At 42.1% G+C, this 16,217-nt stretch overlaps 1 protein-coding gene across 3 annotated transcripts in view; it reads left to right on the top strand.

Annotated features, from left to right (window-relative positions):
- The window catches only part of LOC143279959 (glucosidase 2 subunit beta-like), a 31,950-nt gene extending 19,294 nt beyond the window's left edge, over positions 1-12,656 (top strand). For all 3 annotated transcript variants that reach the window (XM_076584337.1, XM_076584336.1, XM_076584338.1), the window contains 6 exons: positions 217-336; positions 1,018-1,114; positions 2,368-2,437; positions 8,185-8,349; positions 8,824-8,923; positions 10,580-12,656. In XM_076584337.1, coding sequence (XP_076440452.1) covers positions 217-336; positions 1,018-1,114; positions 2,368-2,437; positions 8,185-8,349; positions 8,824-8,923; positions 10,580-10,723 — 696 coding nt within the window. In that variant the 3' untranslated portion in view covers positions 10,724-12,656. The remainder of the gene's footprint in view (positions 1-216; positions 337-1,017; positions 1,115-2,367; positions 2,438-8,184; positions 8,350-8,823; positions 8,924-10,579) is intronic.
- The last annotated feature ends 3,561 nt before the right edge of the window (positions 12,657-16,217 follow it).

The following is a 16,217-nucleotide window of genomic DNA, read 5'->3' as shown; positions in this document are numbered from 1 at the left end:
GTGTGGGGATAATTCTGTAGCTGCATGAGTTAGTGGGCCACCTGAACAACTGTGAGGCATCCTGTCTCAATTTATTTCTGTTAGTGTTTCACCTCCTCGAAACTGAAATTGAAACTGAAGACTGTGAGGCAGAGTGAGACAGGGTAAGAGATTTTACTGGAGAGCAGAAATACCTGAATGATGTTGATTGCATTTCTCTTTCACTGATCAATTCAGCAATACCTGGATGAGAACGACATTGTGGACAAGGTTACTTTTGAGGACAAGATCTGGCCCAAAATGAAGGACGTCTACAAACCTCCAGCTGACCTCTTTGATTCCCCACCTGCTGACCAGGTTAGGACAGTACTGTTTTGATTTAACACTTTGTACCCCATCAGTGCAGCTGCATTGCAGTGAGGACTGCATTGTTTTGATTTAACACCTTGTACACCATCAGTGCAGCTGCACCGTAGTGATGACAGTATTATTTTGGTTTTTACACTTTGTACCCATCAGTGCAGCTGCACTGTAGTGATGACATTATTATTTTGGTTTTACACTTTGTACCTCATTAGTGCTGTTTAGGTACTATCTTCTTCCAAATATTCATTCCAGTAAATATACAAACGTACATTTCAACATACAATATTGTGATCATCACCACCTTAAACACCACGACACATGCAAACACTCACAAACACGCATGCATACACACCACACTTCAGCACACACACATGGGGTCACGCATACCATACCACACCACACACATATATACTCACACACTGACTGCATGGTGATATGGGTTATATGTATTTTACAAAACTGCATCTCATCTAAAATACTAGCACCCATACCACCACTCAAGGTTTAGTGGAGGGTGGAGTAAAAAAAAAAAAATCCTGGTACATGCATTGGACTGGAACCCACAGCCACTCACTTCCAAGTTGGGCCCATTACCACTTGGTGAGCACTCCACTTGATAGTCATCATGTAACAATCAGATGGAAACTGAATGGACTGGTTTGTTGAATGCAGAACAGACTGATGCAGGAAAGACTGAGAAACAAACAGAGAGAAGAGGAACAGGAATCCATGCCTCCCTATGATGATTTTACCACCAGGCTGATTGATGGTAAGCTGATTATGTCCCTTGTCAAGGCTGACCTTTTCTGTGCCTTTCATTTTTGATTGACATCAAATATTGAAATGATATTTATAAAAGAATCATATGCACACAGACACAGACACACACACACACACACACACACACACACACACACACAGATGCATATGCACACACACACACATAAATACAGTGACACCCATGGTAATTACATGGCATTCATGATAAACACACATATTTACAATATTTAGAGACATGGAAAACACAAATCTACCCTTATCCATTGGTGATATATGCAGTCCCCTTATGTGCAATTTCTTGTTCTGTTTATCTAATATTCTTGTGTGCTTTTAGTTGGAATGAAAAATCATAACACAAAACTTCACTTTTAAAATCTAGTCACTGCATGTGCTCTTAAACTCATTCTACCCCACAGCTACATGCCTGCTACAACTCCCCTGGACCAGCACTCCATGAGACCCATGCAGAAAAAAACAGTGTGGTTCACTACAACAGCGAAAATCAGAGAATTTTTAATTTAATCAGTCAAAAAAAGCTTTGTTTTCATGCTCCTAGAGTCCACAAATGGTTCAATTCAGAATGCAAACTGTACCAAGCAAGAATGAACAAAAAAAAAAGAAAAAGAAAAAAGAATAGTGTGATGGTGTGAGAACACCTGTACCTGGTCCACAAGGGAAGTAAATTAATGCGAGTTAACTCGTACCAGGAGTAGAATAAGTTAATCTTTTAGCACTTACATGTTTACAGCACAAGATAGGCAGCAGTGGAGATTTCTGGTGGTGGCTTTAGTTTATTTGCAACAGGGCATGAAGAGGATTGAAGATGAGGTGAAACTCATGGTCTGTGCAATTGAAGCATGCTTCCAAGTTGGGAATTAGGCCACTGATCTTAGTAGTATCAGTACAAAAGTGAAATGTTTATATAAAGGAAAAATAAAATGTGAAAAGCAGATTGTGATGAAAATAATTGTTTGCTGATTGAACTTGTTTATGATCTGTCACTGTCACTGGTCCATAACCTGGTTTGGTCAGGGGGGCGCTGCACTGTTGAACGCATCACCAACACTTTCCATTTCTGGCGATTGTGGGATATGGCTGGAGTTTCAGCAAAACTCTTCTCTGCCTACTCAGTGATATTGTCTGCCCACTTCTTTCAGTGGAGGGAAAAGGAAATGAGGTATATAACAGACTGCATCTAATGAATACTGACAAGTTTTTTTCAATGTCAATACTTTTTTGCAGCGGCCAACAAAGCCAGGAATGAGTTCATTAATATCGACAGCAAAGTGCGTGCTTTGCAGAAGGAGATAGGGTAAGTGCATTCTGGTTATTATTAATGTTTATTGTTGATACTTATATAGCACCTTTTTCCGCTCAGAGAACAAGCTTTAACTGCTTTAGAAACCGAGGCATCTGCACAACAGGCTGCCTAACTGGGTAGCGCCAACTGACAACTTCCCTTAGGTGCTCATCATTAATTTCCTGTGTCATTCAGTCGGGCTTGAATCATGCATGCACATACACATACATTAGAGGATTTTACTTAAAAATATTTCCAGGGACAACTGTCTTGTTGCCATGGGTTTGTTTACAAACGTTAGGTGCATGCTACACACAGGACCTCAGTTTACTGTCTTATCCGAATGACTAATAGTTTGAAGGGTTTGTTGGATTTGCTTTTAGATAGTTTTGGAACTGAATGGAAAGAGGATCTGGGGTTGTTAATTTCTTTCATTTTGAATGATTGGGTACTTTTTGTCAGTTTATAGGATGAGGAGAAAAGATGTGTGTAGATTGCAATTACAAAAGCGGTATCAGTTGTTGAAATTATCTTACCATAAGTATTCTGAATATGTGTGTAATTAGTTGTTGTTTTATACCTTTCATCTCGTTTGATTATGCTGTTACATGTATTTTTTATGTACAGTTCTTTGTTGACTTTGTTGTTTTCATACATCTGTAACTTAGATTGTGCACTTTATTGAAATGTGCTCTGAGCCTTCTGATTGTTAAGGAAAAGCACAAAAAAATAGATGAAATCTATTGTTATTAATAAAAGTTCCATGTAGGAAAAAAAGCTAAAAGTTTTCTATGTTCAACATCAGTTTCAGTTTCAAGGAGGTGTCAGAGCATGTGGACAGATTCATATATGTTACACCACATCTGCTGGAAAAAAAGGAGGCAGCAGATGCCTGACAGCACAAACAGGCCTAATCAGGCCTTTAGACTCTATCCGAGGGACATAGAGGGCCAACATAAAAATAAAATAAGATAATAAGTCAGAAAAAACAAATAAATACATTGAAATGTGGTAAAGGGGAAGACACACAGAAGGCAAATGACTGAAATAAAAACAAGAATGAAAATGGATCATGCTCAATGAACCTGCACACAACCACACACACAGACACAAGCATGTGAATGCACACATACACACACAAATATGTAGGCATACACTCACACACACACATAGGTACACAGCACACATGCTACAACTGGCAGTCTCACAGACATGAGGGCCCAACTCTCAAGTAATAAATGATTATACCCAGGCCCCCCGCTACATATAAACGCACACTACTTCCTACACACACATGCACACATGCAAGCATATGTGTGGTATGTACTGTGATATGACAATTACAAGATTTCATCATTTAGTTATTCTGATGTTTGATGTGTATTTTGAGTGTTATGTGTTGTGTGTTGGGTTTTTTTGTTTATGTATATTCATACATTATTAGTGTTTCATGTCTATGTAGGGTTATATATGTAAGTTGTTATTTTCGTGTTTAAATACATGTTTTGCATTGGGTTTTTTTGTTTGTGTATGTTCATACATTAAATGTCAGGTCAGGTCTCTACCTGCCACAGGTACCATGTAACCCTGTGCTACCTGTCACATGCGGGCAGATGGAGCTCGACAGCCCGGGAAGGCAGTCCATCTAAGACAAGGAAAAGTCTGAAGTAAAACCCATGAAGTGCTAAGGAATGCAGGACAGTCTCGACATGCATTGACCCTGGGTCCATGGCCATGTCCCGACTTTCAGTAGCCGCGCCCCCGTGCCTCCGAGGAAGGTTTTTGAGCCAGAGGCTAGGACAAGGACAGTCTGATATAAAACCTACGACCTGAGGACCTCACTGTCACCGTCCCAGCTTGCTAGGCTATGGCAGATGAACCACGGGTGTAAAGGGTGGGGCCAGTACTGCGCACACTGCACTCCACCTAAAAATTCCATTGCGCAGGCTTGAAGGACACGTCCACGTCCGCGCCACCAACTATTCCAAGCCCTGTAGCGATGGGAAAGGGGCGAAAACGGCAGGTGGAAGATGTCACTGGAAGCCGCAGTTCCAATCCTGCATGCAGGCGGTTCAGGATATTGGTCGCCTGATTGTTGACCCGGAGGTGACAGCATCACTCGGCAGCACCCTGAACGACCAAGCAGCCTTTTCTAGGGACAGCACTGCTTGCTCCACACGGAGAGGGGCCTAGAAAAGGTGGTCCAAACAAATGCTCATCTCCATACCCCCCAGTTGGCTAGCCGCGGTCAACGGGCATCTCCAAACGCGGTCGAACAACAATAGAGAAGAAAAGGCCGGCACCTGCCTCACAATTAGGTGCAAAAGGACTAAAGGTAGCATGCTGGAACATCCGAACCATGCGTGACTCTGCAGACAGCAACCACCCAGAAAGGCGTTCCGCTCTAGTCGCACACGAACTTCAGAGACTGAACATTGACATTGCTGCCGTCAGCGAAGTCCGCTTTGCAGGGAAAGGCAGCCTCCAGGAACACGGCGCTGGGTACACCCTCTACTGGTCAGGCAAGCCAGAGACCGAGAGACGCCTTTATGGCGTAGGCTTTATGGTCAGGAGCACCATTGCCTCCAAGCTTGAAAACCTGCCAACAGGACACTCAGACCGAATTATGTCCATGCGCCTCCCACTACGGAACAAACAGCATGCCACTCTGTTCAGCGTGTACGCTCCAACCCTCCAAGCGGACCCCACAGAAAAGGTCAAGTTTTACACTGATCTGCGCAACCTTGTTCAGAACACCCCTGCTGATGACAAGGTCATCATCCTTGGCGACTTCAATGCCAGAGTTGGCCAAGATTCAGAAGCCTGGAAAGGAGTCCTTGGCAAGCATGGCGTTGGTAATTGCAACGACAATGGGCGCCTTCTTCTCGAGTTCTGTGCAGAGCAGCAGTTTACCATCACCAACACCATTTTCCAGCAGAAGGACAGCCTGAAGACAACGTGGATGCATCCTCGGTCCAAACATTGGCACCTCATTGATTACATCCTGATGCGCCAGAGAGACGTACGAGACGTCCTACACACCCGAGTGATGCCCAGCGCGGAGTGTCATACTGACCACCGCCTCGTCCGCAGCAAGCTCAGGCTCCACTTCAAGCCCAAACCAAAGAAAGGAGGAGCTCCTAGGAAGAAATTCCAGGTCGGCAACTTTCAGTCAGCTGAAGTGAAAGCTGAATTCCAGGCGAAGCTTCAGGACAAACTTGAAGACCCCAGTTGCCCCACAGACCCCTCTCCAGAAGCACTATGGGCACAGCTGAAATCAGCCATCCTGCAGTCCTCTGAAGAAGTCCTAGGGTTCTCGTCGAAAAAGAACAAGGACTGGTTTGACGAAAACAACCAGGAGATCCAAGAATTGCTGGCGAAGAAGAGATCAGCCCACCAGGCTCACCTTGCACAACCGTCTTGTCCGGTGAAGAAAGCAACCTTCCGGCTCATATGCAGCAACCTCCAGTGCAAGCTTCGTGAGATTCAAAATGGGTGGTGGACCAACCTGGCAGAGAGGGCTCAGCTTTGTGCAGACACTGGTGACTACCGGGGCTTATACGAAGCCTTGAAGGCGGTGTACGGTCCCTCATACCAGGTCCAGAGTCCTTTGCGCAGCGCAGACGGCCAGGCGCTCTTCACAGACAAGACGTCGATCCTGAACAGGTGGTCGGAACATTTCCAGGCCCTCTTCAGCGCCAACCGCACGGTTCAAGACTCGGCAATTCTCCGCATCCCACAACAACCAGTGAAATTACAACTGGACGAGCTACCAACCCTAGAAGAGACTGTCAAGGCCATTGAACAGCTGAAATGTGGCAAGGCAGCAGGGGTTGACAGAATTCCGCCGGAGGCGTGGAAGAATGGAGGCCCAGCACTACACTCCAAACTCCACAACCTCTTTGTCTGCTGCTGGGAGCAAGGCAAACTACCACAGGACCTCCGTGACGCAGTCATCATCACCCTGTATAAAAACAAGGGAGAAAAGTCGGACTGCTCCAACTACAGGGGGATAACTCTGCTCTCCATCGCAGGCAAGATCCTCGCCAGAGTCCTCCTAAATCGGCTGGTGCCTACTATCGCCGAAGAACATCTCCCAGAGAGTCAGTGTGGCTTTAGAGCCAACAGAGGCACCACTGACATGGTCTTCGTTCTCAGACAGCTACAAGAAAAATGTCGGGAACAGAACAAAGGACTGTATGCGACATTCGTCGATCTCGCGAAAGCTTTCGACACCGTGAGCAGAAAAGGTCTGTGGGAGATCATGAAACGTCTAGGATGCCCCCCAAAATTCCTCAGCATGGTCATCCAACTACATGAGGAACAGCGTGGACAGGTCAGACACAGCAACGACCTTTCGGAGCCCTTCCCAATTGGAAATGGAGTGAAACAAGGTTGTGTCCTCGCGCCGACCCTCTTCACGATCTTCTTCAGCATGATGCTCCAACAGGCCACTGAAGATCTTGGCGACGACGACGGTATCTTCATCAGATACCGCACTGATGGCAGCCTATTCAACCTGAGGCGGCTACAGGCCCACACCAAGACACTGGAGCAACTCATCAGAGAGCTTCTGTTTGCCGACGATGCTGCCCTCGTCGCCCATACAGAAGCGGCCCTGCAGCGTATAACGTCCTGCTTCGCAGAGGCTGCGCAGCTCTTCGGCCTAGAAGTCAGTCTGAAAAAGACGGAAGTTCTCCACCAGCCTGCCCCACAGGAAGAATTCCACGCTCCTCACATCAACATCGGTGAGACAGAGCTGAAGTCGGTCCACCAGTTCAGCTACCTAGGCTGCACCATCTCGTCTGACGCCAAGATCGACAAGGAGATCGACAACAGACTTGCAAAGGCAAACAGCGCATTCGGCAGGCTGTACAAGAGAGTGTGGAACAACAAACACCTGAAGAAAGACACAAAGATCAGCGTGTACAGAGCTGTTGTACTGCCCACCTTGTTGTATGGCTCCGAAACCTGGGTCACCTACCGGCACCACATACGACTGCTTGATCGCTTCCACCAGCGCTGCCTTCGCACCATCCTCAGCATCCACTGGAGTGACTACATCACAAATGTCGAGGTCCTGGAGCAGGCAAAGACTATCAGCATCGAGGCAGTGCTGCTAAAGACCCAGCTACGTTGGGCAGGGCACGTGTCCAGGATGGAGGACCACCGCCTGCCCAAGATCGCGCTGTATGGCGAACTGTCCACTGGCCACCGTGACAGAGGAGCACCCAAGAAGAGATACAAAGACTCCTTGAAGAAAGCTCTCGGTGCCTGTCACATTGACCATCGCCAGTGGTCCGCAGTAGCCGCTGATCGAGAGACCTGGCGACGCACCATCCACCAAGCTGTCTCCTCCTTCGAAAACAACCGCAGGGCCAGCCTTGAGGACAAACGCAGAAGGAGGAAGAACCACGACGCTGCAGCCGCGAACCCAGACCAGACTTTCCCTTGCAACCGCTGCGGCCGACTCTGCTTTTCCCGCATTGGCCTTGTCAGCCATGAGCGTGCCTGCATCAGACGTGGACAACGCCCTTCCTAGATCTTCGTCAGCGAAGCCAGGCCATGATGTTCATACATTATTAGTGTTTCATGTCTATGTAGGGTTATATATGGAAGTTGTTATTTTCATGTTTAAATGCATGTTTTACATTGCACTGCACAACTGTGCATGTTTTACATGGAAAGGAGCTATATGAATTGGATTGTTATTATTATATAATCTCTTTGTAACAACAATCCTATGGTGGGCGTTACAGTGATCTGAAGAAATTTGTGGACATGGATTTGGGTCCAGAGGGCGAGTACGGCGCCCTGCAAGGACAATGCTTTGAGTTCACAGAACGAGACTACACCTATGTCCTGTGTCCGTTTGAGAAAGCGGCACAGAAGCCCAAAGCAGGCGGTATAGAGACAACTCTAGGGTAAGTCTAATCTCTGTGACTGCTTTCACCTCTACACCCCATCTGGCTCTCTTCGATTATTCAGATCCACTCTCTTTCTGTGTTCAAAGATTCAGCCACTCCACATACACACGCACACATGCACGAATGCGCACAACACACACACACACTCTCATTTTTTTTCACATTGTCAAATTAGTCCATTGGTTAGTCACATGACAATTTTGGGATTTTTTTCCTTTTTATTATGTGTGTGTGAGTGTGAGTATGATTGAGTGTGTGTGTGTGTGTGTGTTTGTCGTCTAATATCATAATTTGTGAACAGATAGCAAATTCAACACACACATACACACAAACAAACAAAAAAGAAATAGAAAAAAAGGAAAAAAAAAAAGAATATGCACACATGCATACACATACACACACACACACACACATGCAGATGCAATATTGATTGTTGTGAAGATCCAGTGCTGGTGTTTCTTGGTGTTCCAGAAAATGGGGCCACTGGCATGGGCCTGTGGAGGATAAATATGACTCCATGAAATATGACAATGGCCAGCGTTGCTGGAATGGCCCCATGAGATCCTGTCGTGTGAGTATCATTACCAGGGCAGGGTTGCATGGGTGATCATAGCATCACAAAGTTTGTTTAGCACTAAGAATGTTCCTGATTCTACATTAAGTCCATAGACTTAATGCTAAGCAGACTCAGCACTGCTAAGATCGCTCGTGCAACCTGGTCACAATTTGTTTGACATTGCCACTTTGTACCCAAGTACTGATTTATCTGTAACACCTGGTTGCTTCCCTTGAACTGAGTACAGATATTTCTATACTGCAGTCAGCCAGGTCGTTTTGCTTTCCCAGTCAGTTGTAGTCTCACTCTTTTTTTTTAATATTTATTTCTAGCTTATTGGCAGTAGCCTCTCTGTTGTTTGCTGGTGTTTTCAAGAGGACTCGGCATGTTTTTGATGATGATGTGATCGTTTTGTGCATGAAGTATGGCTTCAACAATGCTCTCAGTGGTTTGTTGGGCTGGCCCACAGAAACTGCAGTGCAGATGCACTGATGGTGTGCAAAATCTTAAAAACATGAAAAGAAAATACAGGAATGAGTCAAGTTGTGATTAGGTAGGTGTTTGTTTTCAGCAATCTGACTACAGTTGGTAGTGCCTCCTATTTTTGGTGTGGTTTTTTTTTGTGGTGCCTCAGAATTTGAGATGTTATGTTTTCTATATTTTAATGATGATGATTAATGATGATGGGGTTCTGAAGAAGCTGCTATGGGGATCCATTTAGGTTTGGGACCTCTCAATTTGGCTGTACTCACATAATAAATCCTTGTTTCAAGTAGGCTTGGGTAGGATCTCATTGTTGTGACCTGGCTGTTATCTTTATAGACTTGTCTTGAACAATATAATGTCTGTACATGAAGCTGATGTTTAAAACTGACAACCTTAAACAAAATAAGTGATGATGTAATCCAAAATATTTGATTACAAAAGATCTTTTAAAAAGTCTGTCAAGCCAACTGTCACTACTGATAAACTCCATCTCAGAAGTGTGTCATCTAACCCAAGTCCAGAAGTGAAAAGTGAAACCTGAAGAGGATGATGTGTTTTGGTCTGTACTTTTCAGCCCTGGGTCCATTAGAGTGAGGGTTTCAGTTTCCGTTTGAAGGAGGTGTCAAAACATGCAGACTGATCCATATAAGTTATGCCACATGTGCTGTTTGAAAAAAAAAAATAAAAAAGGAGCAGATGTCTGACTTTGCGTAAACCAAACACATTGTTCAGGGCCTTGGAAGTGAAGGATTGATTTTAAGTCCAGTGAAGTGAGGAATCATCAGTTTTCCATTAAAAGATTTTTCTCTTTATAGATTCTCAGTTGCAGAGAGGTTTTTCTTGTGTGCACTGGGCTTTTCCCCCCATCTTAGCAGCTTTGGAGTTCCACTGCATGGTTTAATGTTTTTGGCTGAAAAAGACACGATCTGAAATGGAGTTAACGACTGGTGAAATCTGATGCAAATGAATATGTAAGATTAATTTTTCTTATACAATGAAAACAGCCCTTCCTCCTTCTCTTCCTCTTTTGTACTATCACAACATTGATTAGAAACAAGAGGAGACAAGACATGTTTATTTCAGGAAATCCATTGGGGCAACATGAAAACTGACGTAAACTTGTTGCAACAAAGAAAAACAACACACACCCAAGAGAGTCAGTGCTGACTGTTTTGCCGCTTGCAGGTCAACCTTCACTGTGGCACAGAGAACAAGCTGACAGGGGCCAGTGAACCCAGCCGCTGTGAGTACCAGTTTGAGTTCACCACCCCTGCACGCTGCAAACACCCCGACGCCCTCCTGCACCCCCACAAACATGCAGAGCTGTGATGACAACTTGGACAGTGTTGGATTACCTCACCTGATGGTTTGTTGATGGTGAATGATGATGTTATATGCAAGATATAGAGACATCACCCTGTTGGAAAAGTACTCTGTTTTGGACGCTGCAAGACATCATGTTAAACTTCAGCATAACCTTTGTGGTTTGATAATTGAAGCCTGGAAATAGGTTTCTGATTGAAACAACAGCAACAACAACAACAAAAACAACAAAAAACACAAAAAAGTTAATTTCACAGTTCATACTTTTTTTTTTCTTTTTTCTTTTTTTTTTGTATCCAGTTTGGAGTTTTGTTTGGTATTGAATATTTTCAGTCTGGTTTGAACAAATACAGAATTTTATTTGGTCACATCAGTGTGGGAACCCTGCAATTATATCTTTGCACTTCACACAGGTGACATGTCCACACAAGTATCACTAGGGATTCTTCAGGATGAAGTCTTCCTTGATAGACCACTCTTGTACGTACAATACACACACTTTGTCTCACTTACTGATTTGTCCACATGAAGCAATTCCTTGGTAATGTTTTTTGATTCATGGGAAACAGTGGGGGTATTTGTAATGTCCAGTGTCATCTCTGGGGTAGGACCATTCTTCTCAGTCATACATACAGTTTTTTGGAAATATGGAACCATTCACACTCATCTACAGTGTTATAGAAGTATGAAATCATATATATTATATACAGGCTTGTTTTATGTAAAGCCTATTATGGAACCAAGTATTCAGCATTGTTATGTTAAAAAAAAAGAAGAGATGTATTGTTAGGGGAAGAGTTTGAGCCTGTATGTGAATGAGTCTGGAATTATTAGTGGGAATTCTGTCATGTTGGAAGTGGAAGGGTGTTACATGAAGGAGATCTAAAGGTGGAAAACTCTGGAACCAACAGATGAAAATGTATTGTGGGGAACTTAGAGACTGAAGATACTTAGATTAAGAATGAGTGACTGGAAAGATGTTAAAAAAAAAAAAAAGACAAAAGAAGACAAGACAAGAAAGGATAGAACTAACAAAAAAAGTTAAGAAAGATTGAACTGATCAAGAAACAAAAAGTACACCGGAAGAATTTCACACATATTGTTTTCAGTTTCCTAACAAGCAGAAAGATCTTTCCAGCTTAGCCCATTGGATTCACTTACATTTAACCATTTATGTAGATCCATAAAACACCACAAGTAGTTCCTGCCTGTTTAAGGGGATCCTTAAAATATTGAAAGTAGTTATTCCATTGTGGGTGCATCTCACTATTATATTCAGCAGTGCTGTTGTTGTTGATGGTGTTCAGTAGAATGTTTTGTGGAATGCTTTTTTATTTTTCTATTGTTATTTTTTATTAATCAACACCCTTGTCATGACACAAGTCATGGAATATGACAGTTATCCATTCCATTTATGTTTGTATGGTTATGGTTGAGAGCATGTTGCCTAGCCTAATGTTTGATATACACCTGTACCACCTGACCAGCATATTGGGCTTATGTGTAGATCAGGCATCTGCTTCTCTTGTGTGTGTGTGTGTTTTTTTTAAAAGAATTATTTTGTTTTATATTTATAAACAGATATGGTGCAGCATATATGGATCAGTCTGCACACTTTGTCACCTCCTTGAAGTGTGGTTCATAGCTCTTTCAGTTGCTCCAAACACAATGGTAGTTTTTGGTGGTGTGGTGTTACTGGGTGTATTTCATTTCAGTCTGTCTTCTGCACCCTCTCATCGTGTGTGACAGTTACCCACAGTTTATTGGCACTCATACACTCACCAGTCTGCAGTTCTGTTTTTATTCTCAATTTTTAGTTCATGTCACATGTCTTCTTGTTTGTCACATGTGGGCTTTTATTTGATGGCTTTAGATTTTGGTTTATCGTAGATTTACATGTTTTGGTCATCATTGACTCACTTGTGTAAACAACGTGAGTCTGTGTTTTAACTTGGTGTTTGCTTGTCTGTGTGTGTGTATGTGTGAGTGTGTATGTATGTCTGTGTGTCCGAGGTAAACTTTAACATTGCCATTTTCTCTGGAAATACTTTGTCCATCAATACCAACTTTGGCTTAAAAATCGTAGGAAAAAAAATCTTCACAGTCATACCAATAAGACTTTGTAAGTCTCCCGAATTAAGCCGTGTTTCCCATATTATTAACAGTTTATTTTGTTGAGGCCATTTCCGGGATTCTGAAAACACCATATAACTGCATCCCAGTTGCAGTACCGTTGGCGATCCCTAGTGAGTGACAGCCTGACCTTGATTTTCTTGTTTGCAGTTAAATGGAAAGAAATACAAATTTGGATATAACACATACAGTGATACAGACTACATCATCGACGTGCTTACTGCATATTAATCTTTTAAAGTGGATACTCGATTAACTAGAATGAACATAAAAGAGAAATTAAATCGACTGTGTCATACTTTTCCAGCAGGTGTAACTAAGCTTGTACATCTATCTAGATCCAGAGAAAAATGGCAAAATGTTGCAGTGTGATTGCGGTGATAGCCATATCTCCTTTACCGTCGACTTTAAAGAATTCTTAATTGCCCTTAAAGAATTTTTGAATGCCCGAGACACATCAAAATGATATGATTTAAACAGCATTATCATTGGGAGTACAGCAATCGATTTATTGCCCATAAAAATGCATGCTTCAATGTTAATTTTGAATGTCATTCATGGATCCGCAATGGTGCAGTGAGTAAGACAATTTCTTCCCACACGAACATGCTGGGTTCAAATCTGCACTCAGGCCTTTTTTTTTTTACCCTGAAGCTTTATGATAACAAATACAGAACACAATTTAACGATTACATTTTTTAATCTTTTTTTTAAGTGTATCACAAGTGAGTCTTGAAGGCCTTGCCTCTCTTGTTTATTTTAAAGTATTCATGTGAGTTGGTCATCAGCGTATTACAGATATGAAGAGGATTCAGACACAAGCATGTCTTTGTGTATGTTGACCTTGTTGACTGTCGTTCACCCACCAGGCCATGCTGTGATTCAGACTGTGCACTTCATAGATTGAGGCACCATGGCAGAATTGGTTAGACATTTGGACTCCTGATCCAGTGTTCACCAATGATCAGGGTTCGAGGCCCCATTTTGGCATGGTGTTGTGCCCTTGGGCAATGCATAGGAAGGCGGTGTTCAATCCTGCTCTGCCATGTTTCTTTTTTTTACCTTTTCCTAACCGAAGTCATGTTCCTGTGTACACCTGGGTGGAGCGAGGAAAATCAGTGTGAAGTGCTTTTCCCAAGGACACAACAATATGTTGAAACATGGCCTCAAACCCTGATCACTGGTGAACACTGGATCAGAAACCCAGTGCCTAACCAATTCTGCCAATGCCTTTCTTGACTACCACATATGTCAGATAAAGATATAAATCATCATATATGAAATACATTGTCATGTTTGTGGCTGTGGATGACATTATGCAAAGAGGAGTTTGGTTTGCGTCTTGTTTGTCACTTAATTGCTTCATTGTTTGTGTTGTTACAGAAAGAGTTGTGTTGATATTGTGTGATCGTACATATCTTTAGACACATCTAATTGTGCAAAGTGCTATTTATTTGTGTGTTATATCTTAGTGTTGTTTGCATGTGTGTGTGTGTGTGTGTGTGTGTGTGTGTGTGTGTGTAGCATGCATGTGTGTGTACCTTAAACCATTATTACAAATGAATGCAGTCAGCAGAAGATATGCTCGTCCTGTTCAGTATTGTTGCTTTGAAAATTCTCTGATGTATGTTTTACCATTCACTTGGTTTTAGTTAGGTTTTTATTAACATTTATGTATGTTATTTTTTTTTATCAGGATTGTTTACTGAAATGTTTATTTACTTGTGTATTTAGCTGTCACATGCATTGTATGCTCAGATCTTACTTGTTGCCAGTAATTGGAAAATAAAATGTGCAGTGACTTTATATTTTCGTTGTTGGTTCTGGATAGGTTTTGTTTATTATTTATGTATTTTATTTTTTATCAGGACTGCTATTGAAATATTTATTTACTAGTGCATTCAGCTGTCTCACGCATTTCATGCATCTGCATGTCAGTTGTTGGAAAATGCGCAGTGATTTTGTACTCTATGTGTTGTGATTTTGCTTTCTAAAGACAGTTGAGTTTTTTCAGAAATAGAGAAATATTGTGTGGCTTGGAAAAGCCATCATTCTCATGAAGCATTCATAGTCTTCTTCTTTCATTTTGTGTCCATGGATGCCAAGTCACAAGCATACTTGATTTTCATGGTAGGGATTGTTTATTTTTTCTTCTTCTTATTATTATCCTGTCATTTAGGCAACCATTTTTCATTCATTTCAATCCACTCTGCGAGGAAAAAAAAAGATGAAAATGGAGTACACAAACAAAAAAGTGCAAATACATCCACACACACACACACACACACACACACACACACACACACATACAGACACACACACACATAGACACACACACACATACAGACACACATAAACACACACACACACACAGTCATACACTCACTCTTTCTCTCTCTTGCTTGAAGTTACAATTTTCAGCTTGCTAAAGATTTCTTGCTGTTGCACTCAAAACACCCAACAAACTTGTTCACTCAGAATTAAACTGATATCCTTTATACACATATATGAAATCCATGAAACATAGTGCAGGTTATTACAAATGAATTTGAGTAGGTTGTGGAACATGTCTTGTGATTTTGCTTTTTGAACACTGGCTAGTTCAGATCTATGGACATAGTTAATCATTGTGTGGTTTGGAATGGCCATCATCCTTACAAAGCAGTCATAGTTTATTCTGTTTTTTCATCCACAGTTGCAGCTATATGTATATTTGATTTTCCTTATAGGGATTATGCTTTTTTTTTTTGCTTTTTTTTTGGTCATCATCCTGTCCTTCAGGCAACTTTTTTCAGTTTGTGTATTTATTCAAGTCCACTATAGGCTGAAAATTTGAAAAAATGATGCATTTGGCCTTCTTAGTTATCAGCCATACAGTAAAAAAAAACGAACATGTGAAAGAACTACATGTGTGTGTGTGTGTGTGTGTGATGGTAATGATTTGCTTGGAATCAAAACTGATCCTCAGCTTCAGAAATGGCAGAATTGAAAAGATACCTACTACGAAATGAATGTGTTTGGAATACTGGTGTGAAGTTGATGTGATGGACATGTGATATCTCTGTGTTGATCTTGTGGAAAAGAAAAACTTGCAAAGATCATTATAAAGTTGTGGAACGTATTCATGAGTGGATGGGCATGAATCCTTCATTGATACATTTCTGATTAACTTTTGACCAAAGTCTCTGGATATGTTTTATGAATTTTTGATGTGGAGTCTGCTTACTTATGTACTTACACATTTGCCCTCTGGCTTGTTGGGCAACAGCCAAGAACCGCCACTCTTGTCTGTTTTGGGCCAGTTGCTGAATATTACTCCAGGTGTGCTTCAGGGTTTTGAGTTCTCCTTTGTTCTGCTTGAGGTGTT

The sequence above is a fragment of the Babylonia areolata genome, chromosome 3 (genome assembly GCF_041734735.1).
Source record: "Babylonia areolata isolate BAREFJ2019XMU chromosome 3, ASM4173473v1, whole genome shotgun sequence".
Lineage (NCBI taxonomy): Eukaryota > Metazoa > Mollusca > Gastropoda > Neogastropoda > Buccinidae > Babylonia > Babylonia areolata.
The sequence above is the reverse complement of the archived record's forward strand: the minus strand, read 5'-3'. Positions and strand labels throughout refer to the sequence as shown.